This window comes from Chlamydomonas reinhardtii, chromosome 1 (genome assembly GCF_000002595.2).
Source record: "Chlamydomonas reinhardtii strain CC-503 cw92 mt+ chromosome 1, whole genome shotgun sequence".
NCBI lineage: Eukaryota > Viridiplantae > Chlorophyta > Chlorophyceae > Chlamydomonadales > Chlamydomonadaceae > Chlamydomonas > Chlamydomonas reinhardtii.
This window is the reverse complement of record NC_057004.1, coordinates 3,544,085-3,564,273: the sequence shown is the minus strand read 5'-3', so window position 1 is coordinate 3,564,273 and position 20,189 is coordinate 3,544,085. Positions and strand designations below refer to the sequence as shown.

The following is a 20,189-nucleotide window of genomic DNA, read 5'->3' as shown; positions in this document are numbered from 1 at the left end:
TGATGGATACGGATGCTCGCTGTGCCGGTGCTCGATTCTAATTATTGTTGCCTTGCCGTCTCTCGAACTCTGTCATCAAACAGCGCGTACGCATACGCCGGCTGTGGCGACATCGTACCTCGGGTGGTCGGGCATAAGTAGTCCACCCCCGGTTCCTCCTGCCATAGGGCCTGCTGCCAGCGCTTGCACACAACACCCGGCATTCCCTCGCTCTCCTTAATAGCAGCCCTGCCACAGCGGCACGCAGCACTAGCTATCCAGCCCATCCTCCACCAGCGGATACTGTTCTACTGCTTTCCCCACATTATTCAGCCATAGCTGCCGCCTGCCTCATTCACCCCCTCCCTAGTACCGCTCATTCCCTACGCGCGGCCCGCGCCAGCGCTACTGCTGCTCCGCCGCAGCGCCGTCGCCCTCGCCGCCTGCGAACTGCCCCCGCAGCTTCATGGGCCAGTTGGACATGCTGGACAGCCGCAGCGCATCAAAACTGTCCATCATGACAGAGGCACCCGGGCCGCCCGCCGCCGCAGCGCCGCCACCGCCGCCCGCCCTCACAGTGCGAACGTTGCCGCCGCCGCCAAACACCATCACGCCACCATTATTTGCGGCAGCAGTAGCAGCGCCGCCCGCGCCTGCGGCGTCGATGGCGGCAGCTGCGGCGCCGAAGCCACTGACGGCAGAGCTGCCTGCGGCACCGCCACTGGGCGCCGCGAAGGCGAACGGGTCCGCTGGCGCGTCCGGAGAGGCGCACTTGACGGGCTGCGGCACCGCCGCCGCCAAACCGTCATCGGTGGCGAGGTCAGAGCCGTCGACCGGCATCGCCGCATCCACCCCGCTGCTGCCTGCAGCGGCAAAGTCAATGGCTGCCGCCGCCGCCACCACATCGGCCGCGGCATGGCCGCCGCCGAAGGCGGAGCCGAAGCCCCCGAAGCTGCCGGCGAAGGGGCGGCTGATGGGGGTGTTGTCTCCCAGCGGCATGGGCGCCACGCCTCCGGCCGCACCCGCATCACCGCCTCCAGCGCCGCCGTGTTCACGCAGGGGCGCGATGAGGCCCGAGATACCGCTGACGGCGAGCCCAGGGGTGATGGCCATGGCGGCGGCGGCGGCGCCGCCCGCGGCCGCAGCCGCAGGCGGCGGCGTCATGCCGGGCGCCGAGTTGGGGTCCCAGGAGAAGCGCAGCTTGGCGTAGGGGAACAGGTTGGCCGGCGGCGCGGGGGCGGCTGCGGCTGCGGCGGGGCCAGCTGCTGTGGGTCCGTGGTTGGCCACGTGGTTGGACGGGCCGGCGGGAGGCCGCGCGGCCGCCTGGGCGAAGGGAAACTGTGGAATTCGAGGTTGATGAGAGGGGGGGTACGGCAGGGTGTTCAGGTCAATGGTCAACATGCCACAAGGGGAGAACGCCCACGCAAGGGCCGGGAGCAGCATCACACGCAATGCAACAGGGCACGGCACTCACCATGCCGGGCCCAGGCGTCAGCATGGGCACGACGCCGCCGGCCATACCGCTGCGGCTCGTCAGCGTGCTGCCGGGCGCCTCCACACCCACACCCACACCCACACCCACGCCTGCTCCAGCCTCCGCACCAGCAACGTACGTGCCTGGCGCACGTCCGAACAGTGTGGGGGTGGCCTTGTCGCTGTCCGCGGCAGCCGCCCCCGGCTCCGCCGCCGCAGCGCCGGCAGTAGCACCCGCCGCCGCCACTGCGCCCAGGATCGGGCTGAACATGGGCACGGGGCCGCCAGCGCTGCCGAAACCACCAAAGCCGCCCACGGCAGCACTGCCGGCCGCCCCACCCGCGGCGCCGGCAGCCTTGCCGATGGGCGGCGGCGTGACATCGCCGCCAGGCGCACCGGCAGCATCTCCGAAGCCGCCAAAGCCGCCAAAGCCACCAAAGCCGCCGAACGCGACCGGCGAAGCGGGCACCGCGGCGCCGTCCTCGGCCGCGGCGCCGTCGCCGCCGAAGGCGCTGCCAAAGCCCGCAAAGCCCATGCCCAGTCCCAGTCCCAGGCCGGTGCCGGGAGTGCCCAGTGTAGCCTCCAGGGCGCCCTGCATGTCTCCGGGCGCGGCCGCCAGGGAGGTGTAGGGCGAGGCGTCCACCAGCCAGCTCAGGTCCTGGTGGCGCGGCCGGTGTGCATAACAAGGGCAAACACGAAGGGGGAGGGGTCCTCATATCGTACTCAGATCCATGCCGTGCCGTGCCAAATCAAATGAGCCCAGTGTTTCATCTAGTGTTTCAAACCCTACCCCAAACCCGCCCCAACCCACCCACAGCCTCACCTGCGGCCTCTTCGGTGTAATCTCCATGTCCTCAGCACTTGCCGCCGCAGCCCCCGCCCCCGCGACCGGGCTCATCGCCACAGCGCCCGACGCAGTACCCTTGGCCGCCGCCGCCGCCACCACACCCGGCTTGCGTGCGCCGGCCCCGGCCGCAGCAGCTGTGCGCGCACCCGGCTTCGCGGCCGCGGCCGGGGCGACCGCCGCCTTGCCTCGGGCTGCAGTCGCGGCTGCTTTGGCCGCAGCGCCTGCCGCCGGCCTGACGGCGGCCGCAGCTGCTGGCGCGGCCGCGCCGGCGTGCGGCTGGCGCCCCAGCAGCGCCGCATACTCCTTGCGGCGGTTGACGCGCTCCTGCTCCGCCTTGCGCGCGGCCTCGTGAGCGTCTGAGGGGCGCGGCGGCGGCGCCGCCGCCGCAGTAGCAGCGCCAGCAGCACCGGGCCTGGTGCTGCCGTGGGCGCTGTCGCGGCGGCTGGCGGGCGCAGCCTCGCCCACCGCAGCTGCCGCGGGCTTGTGGATGCCGTCAGGCCGCGCAGACACGGCGCCGCGTGGCGCGCCTGCGGCAGCTGCCGCTGCGGGCTTGTGCACGCCCTCGGGCCGCGCTGAGACGGCGCCGCGAGCGGTCTGCGCACCGGCCTTGGCCGCCGCAGCGGCGGCGACAACACGCTTCGCACCAGCCGCGTTGGGTGCCGGCCCAGGGCCGGTGGCAGAGTCCCGCCGTACCTGGGGCGCCGCCATGCCCTGCCCGCCGGCTGCCTCGGCCACGGACGCCAGCGACTCCACCGCAGCTGCCGGGACTGCCTCCGCCACAGCAGAACCCGCCTTTGCCACAGCCGCTGCAGCTCCTGTCATCAGCTCAGCAGCCCTTGCAGCCGACGCCGGCTTCGTCGCCGAAGGTGGGGCGGAGATGGGGCTTGCCGCCATAATCACTCGGCTGGGTGATGGCCGGGCGGCGGCCGTGGGCGTCCCGGCACCGGACTGCCGCCGGGCCGAGGGCGGGCCACGCGCCGACGCCGGCTGCTGCAGTAGCGGCACCAGGTCCGCACCCACGGCGGCGGTGGTGGCGGAGGCGCGGCGCGGCGGCGGGGTGGCGGCGTTGCTGCCGCCAGCGGGCGACTTGGTGATCACAGCTGAAGGCGTCCGCTTGACCGGCGTCAAGCACCCGGCTGACCCGATCACAGCGGCGATGGGCAGCGCTGGCACGGGCTTCGGCGCCGCCGCCGGGGCGGCAGCCTCCACAGCGGGAGAGGCCATGGCCGCAACTGCCGGCGCCGCGGGCGGGCGGGGCGGGGCAGAGCCCCGCCCCGAGGCTGCTGCTGCCCCAGGGGAGATGCGGGGCGCGCTGGTGGAGCGCCCGCCGACCCTCCCGCTGCCGGGGCGGCGGCGGCTACCGCCGCTCACCGGCGACGGGCGGCGCGCGCCGCGGGCCACTGGGCTGACGGAGCCGGGGCTGAACGCCAGGGCCGGGTTCGGCGACAGCACCTTGGCCGCAGCGGCTGCGATTGCGGCCGCCGCCGCTGCGCCGCCGCCGGCTGCGTCGGCTGCTGCGGCCGTCTTGGCCTTGCCGGCTTCCTGGCGGGGCCGCTTGGAGGGCGAGACGGCGTTGCGGGCGGCAGCAGATGGCCGCTTGGACGGCGGCAGCTTGGCGGGGCTGGGAGGCTGGCCGCCGTCGGCTGCGGCGCCCTTGTCCGCGGCCTTGGCGGCAGCCGTGGGCGCCGCGGCGGTTGTCCGGCCGTAGCGGCCGCTGGTGCCGGTGACGCCAGCAGCGGGGCCCTTGCGCGTGAGGATCACGCGGGTGTCAGCCGCAGCCGCAGTCGCAGCAGCAGCTGCTGCTCCAGCTGCGCTACCAGGCGCAGCGGTGGCGCGCTTGGGCGCAGCCGCGGCCGTCTTGGTGTCCGCGGCCGGCTGGGTGCCAGCAGCAGAAGCGCGGCGCGTGGTAGCCGCTGCAGCGCCTGTGGCGGGCACCGCAGCCTTGGGCGGCGCAGCTGCGGCAGGAGCAGCAGCTTTGATGGTGGCGGCGGCAGCAGTGGCAGCCTTTGCACCGGCACCAGGCCGGTTTCCAGTTGCCGACTGGCGGCGGGCGGCAGCAGCGGTGGCAGCAGCCGCACCGGTGGCAGCCGCGGGCTGCTTGGCGGCAGGTGCCGGTGCAGGAGCAGCAGGCTTGGCGGCAGGCAAGGGTGCAGCGGCCGCGCGAGCCGGAGCAGGCTCAGCCACGGGCTGCTTTGCTTGCTTGGCCGGCTGGCCACGCTGCTGAGGCTGGGCCGGCTGCTTAAGCTGCTGATGGACCGAGGTCCGCCGAGTTGTCACACCAACGGCTGCCGCGGGCGGGACCGCCTTCGCCGCCACCGCGGCGCCAGCGGCCCAGGCTTTTGCATCGCCAGCAGCCGGAGAAGCCGCCGCCGCCGCCACCGGCGGCGCTAGCGAGGTGCGGCCCTGCGGGCGCCCAGCGCTGCCGAGGGACCCCAGCGCAGGAGGCGGCAGGTCATTGGCAGGCACGGGCGGCGGGGCCTTCATAGCCGAGAAGGGCGTCACTGGCGGTGACTCAGCGGTCACGGGCCGCACGCGCTTCAGCAGGAAGGGCGTCACGTTGCCAACACCGGCTGCAGCTGCGGCCTTCTTCGGCTCCACTGCAGCAGGCGCCGCGGCCGCCACCTTGGTGCCGCCAGCGGCGCTGAGGCGCCGCGCAGCAGCAGTGGCGCTGCCGGCCGTGGCTGCAGCGGCGGCAGCGGCGGCGGCGCTGCGAGGGGTTGCCTTGGCCGCAGAGGCCCCGCCGGCGGGGCGGCTCGGTGTCGTGGCGGCGCCCGGCCGTGGCGTGGGCTTGCTGGCAGAGCCCCGAGCCACCACCGCCGCCACCGCGGGTGAAGGCTTCAGCTTCACGGCTGAGGGCGGCGGGCTGCGCTGCGCCGCGCCGGCCTGTGGCCGCCGGCCCGTCGTGGCGCTATTCGGCAAGCGGGCACGGACGGCAGCTGCCGAGGGCGTGGCTGTGGCTGAACCGGGCGTGCGGGCGGGCGCGGCATCGCCGCTGCGGGTGCGGCTGTTGGAGGGCGAGAGCTGCTCGGCGCCCTCCACAACGGCAGGCGGCGCAAAATGGGCCGGGTCGTAGAAACGGCCTGGGGAGGCGGAGACACCTTCCTCACCGCACGTCTCGCCGCTCCCCTCCAGCGCCATCAACTCCTCCTCCGTCATGGCAGCCAGGGGAGGCAGCTGCAGCGCCTGCGGCGCCGCCTGCGGCGCCGCCTGCGGCGCCGCCTGCGGCACAGGCTCGCGCTGCATCGCCGCCGGCACAGGCTGTGGCTGCGGCGCGGTCAGTGCTGAGGCGCCAGCAGAGGCATCGCTGCCAGTGGGCTGCACAGCGGCCGCCTGCGCGGACACGGCAGCGCCACTGCTGCCAACCGGCACCGCCACCGTGACCGCCGCAGGCGCCGCCACAGCCGCGTCTGCAAGGACCCCGGCGCTGTTGGCGGGGGCCGACGAGGGAGCGGGGGCAGAGGCCGCGGGGGCAGGAGCCGGTGCCACTTCGGGCTGCTGCGCTGCCACTGGTGCGGGCAGGCTGAGGGTGGAGAAGGAGGGCTGCGAGAACTGAGAAGAGGCGGCGGTGCTTGAGGCGCGTAGCTCCTGGGTGATGAAGGACGGAGCGCCGCTGCGACGTGACCCGCTCGCCGCCGCCTCCACACTTGCAGCCGGCACTGCGGCGGCACTGACACCCGAGCGGGCCTCGCTGTGAGTGGCAGATAAGGCGGGCGCGCCGGCACCCTGCGACGGCAGGCCCGAGATGGGCGTGGAGGGCTCCACAGCGCTGGCCCCGGCCCCGGCAGCAGCTCGCGAGGACGCCACGCTGACGCCGGCTGAGTGCGCCGGTGCCGGGGCATGTGTCACACCCGCCCCAGAGGCGACCGAGGCAGCGCCAGCGGCTACCGCACCGGAGCCTGCAGCGCTGGTTGAGGCTCCGGGGGCCAGCGACGAGCCAGACGACCAGGACTGGATGGGGGTGGGGCGCTCGCCCTCCGCCGCGGAGGCAGCGATCCCGGAAACGGCTGCGGCTGATGGCGCTGCAGCTGTGGCGGCGAGCGCGGCGTCCCCGCGGCGGCTGCTGGTCTTGCTGGGGGCGGCTGAAGAGCTGTCACCGACAACGCTAGTGAGCCCGAAGTCCAGGATGACGTTCCGCTCGCTCACCACCCCGCCCTCACTGGCCACCTGGAAACCGTCCGGCTTGGGCAGCGGCGATGGCCGGGAGGGGGTGGCGTCAGTCATCTCAACGTCCTCCATGGGGTCAACAGCCGCGCCGGCGGTGGTGGGGATCGCTGAGGAGGAGGCGGTGGGAGAGGCCAGCTCCCGCACCGACTGCAGAAGCGGGGCGTCACCCGCAGCTGCGGCGGCGATGGGCTGGACTGGAGGGCGCTGTGGGGGCGCTTGCGCCGCGGGCGCGGGCTCGCCAGCGGCGGAGCCGGCGGAGGTGTGGCGACTGTGTGGTCGGCTTCCATCATCGGCGAGCGCAAACACCTTGACTTGCTTTGCGACGTCGGTGCCATGCACGGCCCGAGACTTGCCACTGGACTGCATTGTGGTGCCCATCGGGGTGAAGAAGGCAGCGCTGTCGCTGGTAGGCTGTGGCCCGTCAAATGTTTTGTTGCTATATGGTGTCAAATATTCGGCCGCGCCACCCGGCGTGGCCAGCTGGCCCTTGAAGGCCGCAAATTGGCCGATAGAGCATGAAACCGACAGTCCAGCTGCCGGATTGATGAAGCTCCTAAAGCCCGCGCCAATGCCCCCAGCGGTCGGGCTTCCACATGGCTCGGGGTCGTCAGAAGACATGAGCGCTATGACTGGAATCTACAAGTAATGACTGACTGTCAAATGTAGCGCATCCTGAGTGGCAAAGTGAGCAAGCAGCACGCTAGCGCCGTGAGTGCGGTCGAGTTGCAGCTGGCGCCAGCTTATAGCTGATAGGAGGTATGTAAACTATGTACAACGAGTTTTATTCATTGCACGCTTCAACAGTCTCTGCGGCGCTTGGCCAAGTTTGAACAAGATTTCAGTGCGATGGCTGACTGCCGAATGGCGTTGACCAATGGGCGTCAGCTTTGGCCTAGAATCTTCCTTGAAAAATAATTTATACACAAATGAAGTAACAGTTTCGCTAAAGGGGGCGGGCAAGCTGGGGGAGGACACATAGACGTAAGGGGTTAAGTCAGGGGCCGAGTCTGCAGGCTCTTCCGATGCACAATCCCATCATGCACAAGGTGTACAGATGGTATGCGTGAGTGCGAGCGTGTGGGTGTTGTGTATGCCAGGATAGGCGTGCGCCAGGCCCCAGCTGAGATGCACACATGTCCGGACATGTCGGCAACCGGGAGGTGTTTTAATCTTAGCCTAGTGCGCCTTGGTACTTGAGATGCACGAGGGGGACGGCAAACACACGTAACATGCAGCAGGTGGGGGAGGGGACCTGTCGGTGCTATGGGGCGCATGGGGTCTTGAATCCGTGCGCAGGTGCGCAGCAGCACGTTGATGGACGAATGCCTAACGCTTGCCCGTTTATCGTCGTTGCACACTTGAAGTACAGCTGTCGAACATACTGATTACACGCATTCTAGTGGCTTCCGTTTCGCGGCTGGCATGTTGGCTATCCAGTTGTCGCCGTCTTTCACTAGCATCCGCTCGTATAGCTTGAAGCTAGGTCAATTAGCGTAAGCAAAGAGTTCAGAGCGTAGATAGTCGCTAGTTGAGCGTTAGACACGAACCGGGCTGTGCTTGCACCCCACCTGTGACGCGCTCGCCGGTGCTGTTCTGCCCGCTGCGCTGGTTTGGCGGAGAGAGAGCAACGGCCCCTCAAGTAGTAAACCATCACTTGCAGCTGCAGAGCTCGACACAGCGGCAATCTCCGGCGCATTAGCGCCCTATGTCCGTCACGGCAGCCAGGCATCATCTACCGCTACTACCGGTTACACCTGCAGCCGCCAAGCCAGCACCTACCTACTGCTGTGCTAGCCAGAGCTTTCCCGTGGAGGACGGCAATAGCGCCACGGCTGAGCAAGGGTCTGGAGATTACAGGAGTCATGAATGATCATCCAGTAGCAGGGTTGGGAACAGCGCCAGCCATTGCCTGTGCTGGTCGTGACGGGGCAGCGCCAGCCGCTGCAGCCGCCACCACCCCTCACGGCGCCCCCAGCCCGGTTCCAGCGACCTTTAGTACCAGCACCATAGCTGGCCACCTTAAATCGGCGCAGCTCGCCAAAGCCACTCTTGCACCCCAGGACCGCGACGGTGGGCCGGCACCGCCGCCGCCGCCGCCAGGCCGCCCACCACCGCCGCTTCCACCGCCATCACCGCCGCCGCCCACGCGGCTGCAGTCCTGGGAAGAGGTGCTGGGTCTGCTCCGGGGCTTCAGCGAGACACACCTGCTGGTGGGCTTCGGCGATGTGGCGCAGTACGCGGACGTGGGGGCGGCGGTGGCGGAGCTGGAGCCGCGGCTGGATGAGGTGCAGCGCCGCACAGCCGGCCGGGTGGGTGCGGCGGGTGACTGGGGGGGGGGGGGGTGAGGCGGGTGAGGCGGGTGATGGTGTTAGGGGTGCTGCTCAGAGTGGTGTGGAGATGACTTGGAATGGTGACACCTACAATCGCTGCTTGCGGCTGGAGGGCGGCATGGGGTTCCAGATGTGGCCGGAGATGTCACTCGGGCGCTTCAAGCGCACAACCCCTCCGTCCTCCCGGCCTCACGACACAGCCCACAACCCCGTTTCCCCTATCCCCCCTCCGCGCTCCCCCCTGCTCCGCAGTGGCTGCTGCTGTACGGCGGGGACCCCACCACCCCCGCCAAGCCCAACGTGGGGGTGCTGGTGCGGCTGCTGGCGGAGCGGTGGGGCTGCCCGGTGCTGGCGCCCATCATTGACACGCGTGCCACAGGCAGCAGTAGCTGCGGCCAGCCGCCGCTACAGCAGCCGCTTCAGCCGGCGAGTAGCCAGGCGCACCTTACCTACTACTATGTGTGAGTGAGCGGGTGCTCTGGAGGGTGGTGGTGGGGGGAGGGCTTCCCAGATCCGGAGCTCGGGTAGCGACTGTCCCTTCCCTCATGATCCCTCACCACCCGGTCCCGTCAGGCTGCCTGCCCAGTACTCGGATGACGTGGACCGGGAGGCCGCCGCGGCCTCTGATGGTGCTGCTACAGCCGCAGTAACCACGACACCCGGCAGCAGCAGCAACGTCATCAGTGGCAGTAGCATCCTCGGCAAGCGAAGAGCCGAGGCTGAGCCCGAAGCGGAGGGCGCTGGCGTGGAGGCCGCGGCCGGGAGGGTAATCGCGGCGCCGGGCACGGCAGGTTCACCCGCAGTAGCAACAATACCCGCAGCGGCAATGACAGGGACAGGCGCAGCAGCGGTAGAAGCAGCAGCACCTGCACCCGACCGCGGCTCCATCCTGTGGGGCGGGCTGCGGCACGGCCGGCCTGTGGGCGCCTCCGCCTTCTACCTGCATGACGACCTACTAGGGCTGGGGCGCGGCAAGCAGAAGGAGGATGGTGGTGGCGGCGGCGGCAGCGGCGGCGATGCTCCGCCGAGGCGTCTGCTCACGAGTGTGATTGCGGCAGGCGGTGGCGACATCGCGGTGCAGGTGGGTGCGTGCCGGTACCTAGGATGGAGGACTGGCACGTGAGTCACGCGATGCAGAAAAGCTTTGTTTAGCTGTCTTGTAAGGGGCGCGGTGAGTTCAGTGTTGCGGCCACGCAGTCACGCAGTCTGCTCAGTGGCGACTGTCGTGAGCACATGCCCAAAGACGCACTTCGCTTTGCCTAACATGTATCCACACACAGGAGCTGCAGTACCTGCATGAGCGCGGCGTGCCATGCACGTACGTGCCCTGCCCGTCGCGGTTCCCACCCGCGCACTACACCTCGCCGTTTGGGCCCGTGCACGATTGGGCCGCGGCAACACGGGGCATGCCTCCGTCGTACCAGCCGCCGCCACCGCTGCAGATCGAAGATGCGGAGCCGCAAGCGGTGAGCGTGGGGAAATGAGCCACAACCTCAGGCAGGTTGTAGCCTAAATTGCGACCTGAGTGTCCTAGCGGAATCTCCTGATGAAAGCAACGCGCAGCGTGTAGCCTGTGAGCTTGCATGAGTTAGGCGTTGGGTTCGTTTTTCTCGTGTATGCGTCGGCTTGCTTGGTTGCGATGAGGTGCAAGCTGTGTCGACAGCATAAGACAGCACTGCGTGCCGGCGTGCTGTACCCCTGCATATGTGTGGGCGGAACGCGGAAGTTCTACGACACACAAGTATATAACCCTGCGGACGGCGCCCTGGGGCATCTAGGTGTGGCTTTTGCCGACTATCCTGCTACAATATGATATGACGCCCAGAGGCCAGTTGCAGTGGCGCTGCAAAAGGTTGAATTCCATGGAGTATGTAGAGGAACAAGAGCAGTACGTACGGGTATGTTGGCTACAATGCGGTGCGGGGGCGGTATCCCCAGGGGACGGATGCAAATACAGGGCAGTACAGGGGGGGGGGCGTGAGGCTCCCTGCCCGAGGCCAACTGGCAGTCGGGCACGGCACGCCGCCTGGGCCATCGTCCCCCGACGAATGTAGTTATTTAATTTTGTGTCTCAAGTACATGTGTACACCATTTGAGCTCGCCAGCGTGCATGAGCGTCGATCGACCTAAGACCAAGCGTGAAAGCCAAAAACCCAGACCGCCTTGGTGCTGAATCAAGAATCCTCTTGCTCGGTTTCTATATAAGTCCATGTAACTTGCATAACCCAACATATTATTGCGAACCTAGCTTCAGCGACGAAACTGCAGTTTGCAAACGCTTTACACAAGCCACATTGGCTATATATGCTCGTATGGCATAGGCTTTAATAGTAAATAGTGTATAAATGTCGGACGAGGATACCGGGGCCGCGGGTGGGGACTATACTGCCCCGCTCACGGCCCAGGACCCCGACGAGGAACAGGAAACCTATGATTTCAATGAGTTCCAAACAGAGGACCAAACAGCACAGGTCGGCGAGGCTCGTGAGGCCGGCACAGACGAAGGGGACGAGCGGAATGGTCCCGACGCTGCTGAGCAACAGGACGCTGCAGCAGAGGCTGACCAGGGCGAGGGAAATTCGGAAGCTGGGAATGATTTCAGCGGTGCCGGCGATGAACAGGAAGGCGAGTCGTCGGCCGACGCCGACGCCGCTGGCTCGACAGCAGCGCCAGCGCAGGAGCCGGAGCCAGCGGCAGAGACGGAGGAGGGTGAGCCGGCGCAAGAATCCCAGGAGCAAGGGTCAGGGCATGAACAGTCAGAGCCCGCGGCCACATCAGACCCGGAGCCGGAGACGCAGCCGGAGACGCAGCCGGAGCCGGAACCGGAGCCGGAGCCGGAGCCGGAACCAGAGCCTGAAGCCCAGCCAGAGCCTGAGCCACAGCCGGAGCCGCGGACTGCCTCTGCAACCTCCGAAGCGACGGACCCAACCGGTCCGCCGGACCTTGGTGGCGCCTCAGGTGCCGTCGGTGCCGCTGCGGGGCTGCCGCTGCTGACCTCGGCACCGCCATCAGGCGCCTACAGCGCTGGCTACCCGCCCTCGCCGCCAGTGGTCGGCAGCGCCAACGCATCCATGGACGACCCAGATGGCCCCGGGGCGAGCAGCAGCAGCGGCGACGGCGTGCGGCAGCCGCATGGCCACTATGCTCCCACCGCCGGCTCCCTTGGCGCCGCCTCCGCCTCCTCCAGAGCTGAGTCTTTAGCGTCCGCGGCGCCGCACGGCATCGTCGGCAGCACTAGCGGCCGCTCCTCAACCACAGCCGCGGCCGCGGCGCCGCCCTCGCGCGGCGGCTCGGCCGCCCTCACTCCCCTGCCCACCGTGCTGGCATCGCCGCCGGGCTCGGCCGCGCCCACGCCGCGTAAGCGCACGTCCGTGTTCCTGTCCTGCAAGTGGCCAGAGGGCAGCGACTGGGCGGTGGCGCTGGCGGCGGAGCTGGCGGAGCTGGGGCTGCCGGCGGCGCACGATGCACGGCACAGCGCCAAGGCCGGCGAGGTGGAGGCCATGGTGCGGGAGGCCAGCTGCTGCGTGATGCTGGTGACGCCCGGCTTCTACCACGGCCTGGCCAACAAGCCGCCCGGCAACCGGGCGCTGAAGGAGGTGGGAGCGACTGGGTGATGTGCATGCACGTGGCAAAGTGGAGGGGCAGGGGACAGGGGACAGGGCAGGAAACAGACGAAGGGGGCACATTAGGGGACACAGCGACCTGCGGGAGGCGATGCTAGGCTCTCGATGAGGTCTGGCACTGCCGCAGTTGACACCATTCCAGCACCTGTCACCAAAACGCATGCACACACGCAGCCTGCGCCCCGCACTCCGGCCCCCTCCCGCAGGTCAAGTGGGCCCTGCAGCATGGCGTGCCGCTGCTGGCGGTGCTGGCGGCGCCCTACTGCGGCCAGAACCCGCTGGCGGGCCTGCGCAACGGGGCGGAGGTGGCGCCCTCCACGGACGGCTCCGTGCCGTGGAGCTCGGCGGAGCTGGCGGAGCTGGCGGCGGCGCGGGCCGTGTGCATGTTCAAGGGCGGAGGTGGGCGTGGGTGTGGGTGTGGGTGTGGTCGTGGGTGTGGGCGTGAATGTGGGTACGGGCTCAGGAGTGGCAAGGGCGTGGCCAGGCCATGTGTTGCACGCGCGCTGGGGTGGGTGGGCGTAGTTGATAAAGGGACAGGGCTGCTGGGTGAAGCTTGCTTGGGCCTGTGCTTGGAACGTGCGTACTCGCTACCGCTTGCTTCCCTTGCCCCACCAAGATTTTCTACCTCCTATGTTAATGTGCCATGTTGCAGAGGGCTTTGACGGGTATCAGCGGGAGATCGTCCGGGTGGCGACCCTTATGAACGCCCCACCGCAGCAGCAGCCCGGCGGCGCCACGGCGGACGGCGGCGTGCGGCAGTCGCAGTCGGGCCGCGCGCCAGAGGAGGCGGAGGCGGAGGAGCGGCGGCTCAAGGAGATCCTGCGGGCGGCGGGCCTGGGCAAGTGAGTTGCTTATCTAGATGGGCGTTAGGGTACTGTTCGGTGCCCTCTATGCTGGCTGTCCACACTTGGCCATACACCTAATGTAGCTTGTCTCGTCCGTGGTCGTGCTTAATCCGGGCTCCTGCTTCCTTTACTTTATCCTTTGTCGACCACCAGGCGCGCGGCTGCGTTGTCGGAATTCAACATCCGCACGCCCAACGCGCTGGCGTCCGCGCTGCGCAAAGGCAAGCTGTCAGTCAAGCCACACAACTGGAGCGAGGGCGCGGTGCGGCGCGCGGCGGCGGCGCTGGAGGCCTGGCCCGTGCTGGCCTGCCAGCCCGAGTGGCTGCGCATGGCGCCGCCGGACCTGGTGCCGCTGCTGGCGACGCTGCTGGGGCAGGAAGAGCCGCGCGAGTTCGACCGGGACGGTGAGCTAGCGGCGTGCCGGCGGGCGAGCGGCTGCATGCGCATGAAGCGAGGAAGTGTGGAAGCTGGGATGGCAAGCCAGCCTCGACGTGGCCTGACCTGTCTTGTGCGTGCTTGTGTGTATGGTTCACAGGCAAGCCGCGGCCGCGGCGCAGTGCGGTGCCGCCGACGACCGCGCTGGAGCTTGCGGGGCAGGGCCCGGTGGTGGTGGGCGCTCGCGGCGCTGCCGTCATTGCAGCCATGCTTCGCGACCTAGGCCGCAGCGGCGGCGGCGCCAGCCGCCGCGAGCACGCGCTCACACACCCTCACGCCTCCTCGAACGGTGACGCCGGGGGCGCAGCCAACGGCCACGACGCCCGGTCGTTGGAAACCGGCGGCGGCGGCGCGCCGCCGCCGCCGTTGCCGTTGCGCGGCAGCGGCAGCACGCTGCTGACGCTGACGCTGGTGGACCTGAGCGACTGCGGGCTGGGCACGGCGGGCGGCTGCGAGGTGCTGGGCGCGCTGGCGGCCTGCCCCACCGTGGCCACGCTGCTGCTGGGCGGCAACCAGATCGAGGACGGCATCGCCGCCGACTTCGCGGCGCTCATGCGCAAGCAGACCGCCGCCCTGGCGGCGGTGGCGGACGCCGCCCGCGCAACCTCCAGCGCGACGGCGGCTTCGCCGCGGCTGCCCTACGACGCGCCCGGCTCCGCCGGGGCGGCGCAGGGGCTGCGGACGCTGGGCCTGGACCGGAACGTGATCAGCGACCGCGGCGCGGCGGCGCTGGTGGCGGCGCTGGAGGACAGCCCTGGCTCGCTGACGGAGCTGGACCTTAGCGGGAACGTGGGCCTGGCCGCCGGCACTGCGGATGCGCTGGCGCGCGTGCTGCGCAACGGCAGCAACGGCCGCGTGGTGCTGTCGTCACCCGAGGGCAGCAGTGGCACGGCGCCGCCGCCGCCGGTGACGCGGCTTGTTCGTGTGGGCCTGGCGGGGTGCCAGATGGATGACGCGGCCATTGCGTCGCTGCTGCCGGCGCTGCTGGCTCCGGCGGCAGCTCCGCCGGCGGCGGCGACAAACGGTGGCGGGGCGGCGGCGACGGCCCCTGCACCCGCCACCAGTGGCGTGGAGGAGCTTGACATTGCCGGCAACTCGCTCGACGGCGGCGCGCTGGCGGCGCTGGCGGCGGCGGCGGCGCGGCCGGGGTACGGCGGCGGCCCGCGCGTCATGAACCTCAGCGGCGCAAACCTGCGCGGTGGCGGCGCCGCCGGCGGGCTGCGCTCGCGCCGCCCTACAGCCGAGGTGGGCACGGGCTCGGGCGCCGCGGACTCGCCTGGGCCGATCCCCGGCGGCAACGCCGGCGCGCTGGCGGCGGCGCTGCTGCGCTCCGCGACGGTGGAGGAGCTGCGGCTGTCCTGGTGCGGCCTGGGCGGCAGCGGCCTGCGCACGCTGGTGCACAGCCTCATGGAAGCCGCGACCGCGGCAGATGGCGCCGGCGGCAGCCGCCGCTCGCTCACCGGCCTCCCGCCGGCGGCTCCGCCGCTGGCGGCGCCGCCGGCGCCGGCGCCGCTGGCGCGGCTGACGCTGCTGGACCTGTCCGGCAACCGACTGGGGCCGGAGGGCGTGACGCTGCTAGGCGCGCTGCTGCCGGTACACCTGCCGGCGCTGCGGCACCTGCTGCTGGATGAGTGCGGGCTGGGAGGCCGCGAGCTGGGGCTGCTGGCGGGCAGCGTGCTGGGCTGTGCGGGCTGGGTGGTGGACGGCGTTATGGGGGCGCTGGAGGTGGTGATGAGCGCTGACGTCACCGGCGGCGTGGCGGGCGTGTGGAGCGAGCACGTGGCGGAGGTGAAGGAGCGCGAGCGCGAGCGGCGGAGAGGCGGTGGTGGGGGCGGCGGCGGTAATGCGTTGGGGAGCCTGGATGATGCGGACGGCGAGGGCAAGGACCCGGCGGCGGCGCTGGCGGAGCGGCTGCGCGTGTGGTTGAACATGGGCGAGCTGGTCGCGACTAATGAGCTAAAGCGGCTGATGATGCCGGCGCCGCCGGCAGCGCCAGGGTCCAGCGGCGCGGCTGCGCAGCCGGTGGCAGCTGCGGGGCCAGCGGCCCCGCCCGCATTAGCACACGGCGCGATGCGTGCGAGCTACGGCATCCACCCCGTCGCGGTGCCAGCCGCCGCTGCCGCTGCCGGCGGCGCCAACGGCAGCGCCACTGGCGCCGCCGCGGCGTGCGGCTCGGGCTCCGGCGGCGCGCCCGCCAACCGCCTCAGCGGCCTGGGCTGCCTGCTGGTGCACCCCGTGGTGCAGCCCGTGCTCGAGGCGCTCAAGGTCACATGGGAGGCGCTGCAGGCAGAGGCCGCCGACAACCGCTCCGCCGGCGGCCCTGCCAACCCGCTGCAGCTGCCGCTGCACTCGGATGCGGCGCGCACCGCCTTTGAGACCCTGAACGCGGCGGCGGAGCACCTGCGCTGCTGCGGCACGGTGGCGGTGGCGGGTGGCGGGCTGACCAGCCTGTCGCTCGCGCGCAACGCGCTGGGGCAGGACGCGGGCGCGGCGCTGGGCGCGGCGCTCAGCCTCAGCAGCAGCGTGCGGCACCTGGGCCTGCGCGGGGTACTCATGCCGCCGCCGCCCGCGCCGCCGGCTGGCGGCGGCGCGGCGGCAGTGGCGGCCGCTTCCGCTGCCGCAGCCGGCGGACCGCTAGCGGCGGCGGCCGCCGCGGCGCGCGACGCTCGCGCTCTGCTACGGCTCATGTTCCCTGGTCCCATGGCGGCGCTGGAGGCGCCGCCTCCACAGGTGCCGCCACCGCGCGGCAAGCAAGTGAGCATCACTGCCAGCGGCGCCGCACCCACCGGTCGCCCCACAACGTCGGGGCGCGGCACCAACAGCGGAATGGCGCTGCCGCACGCGGATGACGAGCACCACCCGGGCAGCAACAGCCGCAACAGCGCCAGCGGCGGCGCAGGTGCCGCCGGCAGCGCTAACGGCGCTAATGCTGCCGCAGCGGCCGCGGCTGCGGCGCTGCTGCCGCAGCTGCGCTCACTTGACCTGACCGACGCCGGCATCAACGCTGGCAACGCCGGGCACCTTGCTGAGTTGCTGAAGCTCATGCCGTCTCTGGAGCAGCTCACGCTCGACTTTAACTCACTGGGAGGCGGCGCCTCCGCCGCAGCCGCGGCGGCGGCGGCAGCGGCGGCGCAGCGCGCTGACGACGATGACGGCGGCCCCGCCAGCGGCGTCGCGGCTGCGCTCGCCGCCGGCGACGGCACGCCCGCGCTGTTTGCGACTCTGTCCTCCGCGCCGGCGCTCGCGTCACTGTCGCTCAACTACGCCTGCAACGCCGCCGCCGTCAGTGCCGTGGCGGACCACCTGCTAGGCCTGGCGGCGATCACCGCAGCCGCGGCGGCGGCGCCCGGCTCCGCCGCCGCAGTGCCGCCGCCGCCCGCGGCGGCGGCGCTGCGCGCGCTGTGTATGGTGGGCTGCCCGCTGGACGGCGTGGCGGCGAGGCGGCTCGCGCGCGCCCTTGTACACAACACGGGCCTTGCCGTGCTGCGCCTGGGCGGCGGCGACCCGCCCGAGGGCGTGGGGCCGCTGGGCAGCCGCGCGCTGGGCGAGGCGCTCAGCGGGCACAAGGGCCTGGTGGAGCTTAGCCTGGGTGGCGCCGGCGTCACCGACAACGCCGTGCAGATGCTGGCGGCGGCGCTGCCGCAGCTGCCGCTGCTGTGCAAGCTGGACCTGTCGAACAACAGCCTGGGCTCGCGCGGCGGCGAGGCGCTGGCGGCGGCGCTGATGGCGCGCAACCGCAACGGTGTCGGCGCCGCCGCCGACAACCGGCTGCACGTGGAGGTGCACGGCAACCGCATCCCGGAGGAGCTGGCGGCGCGGCTGGCGGCGCTGTCGGTGCCGCCGTCCATGACGCACGCAGCCGAGCGGCTGCCGGTGCTGCCTCGCTACAGCGCGCCGCCGGCGCGCTCCGACGTCGGCTCCGCCACCGCCGCCGCCTCCGGCAGCGCAGGTTCCGCGCTCACCGGCGGCGGCGGCGGCGCAGGTGCAGGCGCGGCGGCAGGGGGAGGTGTCGGTGGTGTCGGTGCGAGGGCCGCCTCGGCGCGGCCGCACCTGCCGAGCGCGCCGAGCCTAGTGCCGCCACCGACGCTTGTGAATGCGCCAGTGACCCGGCCGGTGGTGGCGCCACTTCCCTTCAACCCGCCGCGGTGCGCCACCGCTCCCTCCAGGTCCTCGCCTCGCGGCGGGTCTGGCGGCGCCGCCGACGGCGGGCCGCTGGGCAGCGGCAAGCCCACCTGGCTGACCGCCGTTCCGCCGCCGCCGCCGGTGCGCCGCGGCAGCGGCGCCAACGGCAACGCCAACGCCAGCGGCAGCGGCGCCGGCACCGACGGCGAGGAGGAGGACGACGGCCGCATGCTCGCACCCACACCCAGCAAGCTGGCGCGCATCTACGGCGTGCCGCCGGACGCGGCGCAGCCCACGCCCCCTCGCTCGCGCCCCGGCACGTCGCCCATGCGCCGCTCAATGCCGTCGGGCGGTCTGTACGACACTGGTGGCGGCGGCGGCGGCCTGTATCGCGGCGGCGGGTCGCCGTACGCCAACGGCAGCGCGCTCGGCGGCGCCGGCGCCGGTGCTGGCAGTGGCGGCGGCACGTCGCCGAGGCAGCGGCCTGTGACGGCTGCCGCTGGCATCGGCAGCGGCAGCGCCGCCGCCGCTAACGGCGGTGCTTCTGGCCGTTCAACGCTGCCAGCGGTGCGCAGGAGCGCCGGCGCCAAGTCGCAGTCGGGCGACGACGCGGAGGGCCGGGGCAAGGAGGAGGGCGGCGTGGGCAGCGGCAAGGAGGGCGACAAGGACACGGACAAGGACAAGGCGGCGCCCAAGGTCCGCGGCGCGTCGCCGAGCCTAACGCAGTCCATCAAATGCCACACGCCCGACTGGGTGCAGCGCATGCAGGAGGACTACTACAAGAAGCTGACGGCGCCGGCGCGGCCCGCCACCGCGCGCGCCGCCGCGCCGCCGGGCCCGCCGCCCGAGCACCTACGCAAGCCGCTGCGCTGCCAGGACGCCACCTGGCAGCGGCAGATGCAGGACGAGCAGGCGGCACGGGAGTGCGCACCCGAGCCCGCGCCCAAGCCCGTGCCCGGCGCGCCCGCCGCCGCCAACGTGCAGAGTACGGTGGCGGCGCTGCGGCGCGCCGGCCCCCCGCCGGCTGCCAAGCAGCAGGATGCGCCGGCGCCTGGAGCGGGCGGTGGCAAGGGGTACAAGGTGTACGGACGGCCGGGGGTGGCCGCACCGGAGAGTGAGGGCAAGGCGGCGCCGGCTGGCGCCGTAGCGGCGTTGCTCGCAGAGCACGGTGGGGGCGATGGGGGCGGCAACGGCGAGGCGCTGGCAAGCGAGGAGAGCATGGAGATGCTGGCGGTGCGGACCACGGGCGGGCGCAAGAGCGCCATCGAGGTAATGCGCATCAAGACGGTCAAGCGCATCGATGGGCCGCACGATGCCGGTGGCGACAGTGACACTGAAGAGGCGGCGGAGGGCGAGGGCGAGGGCACTGGGGCCAAGGACGGAGAGGAGACGGCAGACGGGCAGGAGCGCGGCGGCGGCGAGGCGGCTGCCGCACAAGGACAGGAGCATGCACAGGAGGGTGAGGTGCAGGCCGATGCCGGTGCCCAGCACGCAACCGCGGGTACTACGAGGCACGAAGATGTGGCACAGGCGGAGGCGGAGGCAGCGGAGCGGCCGACAATTGCCAGCAAGGGCACGCCCGGGCCGGGGGCAGGGCCGACAGGCGAGGACGCGGAGGCCGGCAAGGATCTGGAGGGCACAGGACACGCTGCGAATCACGCTGCGAATGAGCAGCAACCGGATGGGGACGGGGCGTCAGAGCAGGTGGAGAAGCCACACGAGGCGGCAGCGCTGCTGGTTGGGTCTGAGTACGCCGCAACCGACACTGATGGGAACGCTGCAGCGGCAGAGGGAGGTGATGTGGCTGCGGCGGGCGACTCGGCGTAAGTAATATAGATTAAGAAGGACTGCTTCGCACCAGGTAGCGCAAAGACTTTGGGGGCTGCTTTGTTGCACAGGCGTGGTGGTGCACCCGGGGTGCTGGTCTGTGGGACATCAATAAATGATCGATTGCAAACTTGCAATAAGGGCTCCGCCAGTTCTTTGGGCTGGCTGTCAAATTCGGCTGGTGAGCTGGAGCGTGTATGGTTCCAAACTGGTGAGCAGCGGGAGGGGGTGCACCAGGCGTCATGGACAGTTGTTTCTTGTGTGTGCGTACCGGTACTTGATGTGGTCAGACACATGGCCTCCAATGTGTGTGCTGCGTTGGCAAAATGTTAGCAGGGCTGAACTACGTAAATAAAGAAAGTGGTGAAATAATATACGATCTCTGGGGCACAGGATCGCTGCGTCGGGCAGCTCTCGGACCAAAGAGGGGCAAGCCGATAACCTGGCTCCATAGCGGCACCTGTCTTGAAGCCCGTATGTACTGTAACTTATACGGCGTTATATACAACTCATCGCCTTCAATGTCGACAGTCGCTATAGGTCG

At 70.6% G+C, this 20,189-nt stretch overlaps 3 protein-coding genes across 3 annotated transcripts; 2 read left to right on the top strand and 1 right to left on the bottom strand.

Moving 5' to 3' along the window:
* Positions 1-31: 31 nt before the first annotated feature.
* CHLRE_01g022850v5 (uncharacterized protein) lies at positions 32-7,368 on the bottom strand. Its single transcript, XM_043058508.1, has 3 exons — positions 2,276-7,368; positions 1,454-2,110; positions 32-1,317 (listed from the first exon to the last, which is right to left on the bottom strand). The coding sequence occupies exons 1-3, from the start codon at positions 7,079-7,081 to the stop codon at positions 385-387; spliced, it is 6,396 nt and encodes a 2,131-aa protein (XP_042928422.1). The 5' UTR covers positions 7,082-7,368; the 3' UTR covers positions 32-384.
* A 469-nt stretch (positions 7,369-7,837) lies between these two features.
* Positions 7,838-11,020, top strand: CHLRE_01g022800v5 (uncharacterized protein). Its single transcript, XM_043058507.1, has 4 exons — positions 7,838-8,772; positions 9,046-9,254; positions 9,367-9,874; positions 10,074-11,020. The coding sequence occupies exons 1-4, from the start codon at positions 8,326-8,328 to the stop codon at positions 10,275-10,277; spliced, it is 1,368 nt and encodes a 455-aa protein (XP_042928421.1). The 5' UTR covers positions 7,838-8,325; the 3' UTR covers positions 10,278-11,020.
* Positions 11,021-11,067: 47 nt separating this feature from the next.
* On the top strand, positions 11,068-20,144 carry CHLRE_01g022750v5 (uncharacterized protein). Its single transcript, XM_043058506.1, has 5 exons — positions 11,068-12,389; positions 12,623-12,815; positions 13,069-13,258; positions 13,415-13,665; positions 13,797-20,144. The coding sequence occupies exons 1-5, from the start codon at positions 11,139-11,141 to the stop codon at positions 19,643-19,645; spliced, it is 7,734 nt and encodes a 2,577-aa protein (XP_042928420.1). The 5' UTR covers positions 11,068-11,138; the 3' UTR covers positions 19,646-20,144.
* The last annotated feature ends 45 nt before the right edge of the window (positions 20,145-20,189 follow it).

Bases quoted from the DNA above. Each gene is read 5' to 3' on its own strand.
- CHLRE_01g022750v5 (XM_043058506.1), top strand. From the start codon at position 11,139: ATGTCGGACGAGGATACCGGGGCCGCGGGTGGGGACTATACTGCCCCG. The intron at 12,390-12,622 runs GTGGGAGCGACT...CCCCTCCCGCAG, and splicing joins GCAACCGGGCGCTGAAGGAG to GTCAAGTGGGCCCTGCAGCA. The intron at 13,259-13,414 runs GTGAGTTGCTTA...GTCGACCACCAG, and splicing joins CGGGCGGCGGGCCTGGGCAA to GCGCGCGGCTGCGTTGTCGG.
- CHLRE_01g022850v5 (XM_043058508.1), bottom strand. From the start codon at position 7,081: ATGTCTTCTGACGACCCCGAGCCATGTGGAAGCCCGACCGCTGGGGGC. The intron at 2,111-2,275 runs GTGAGGCTGTGG...CCGCGCCACCAG, and splicing joins TTACACCGAAGAGGCCGCAG to GACCTGAGCTGGCTGGTGGA. The intron at 1,318-1,453 runs GTGAGTGCCGTG...CGAATTCCACAG, and splicing joins TGACGCCTGGGCCCGGCATG to TTTCCCTTCGCCCAGGCGGC.
- CHLRE_01g022800v5 (XM_043058507.1), top strand. From the start codon at position 8,326: ATGAATGATCATCCAGTAGCAGGGTTGGGAACAGCGCCAGCCATTGCC. The intron at 8,773-9,045 runs GTGGGTGCGGCG...CCTGCTCCGCAG, and splicing joins AGCGCCGCACAGCCGGCCGG to TGGCTGCTGCTGTACGGCGG. The intron at 9,255-9,366 runs GTGAGTGAGCGG...CGGTCCCGTCAG, and splicing joins CACCTTACCTACTACTATGT to GCTGCCTGCCCAGTACTCGG.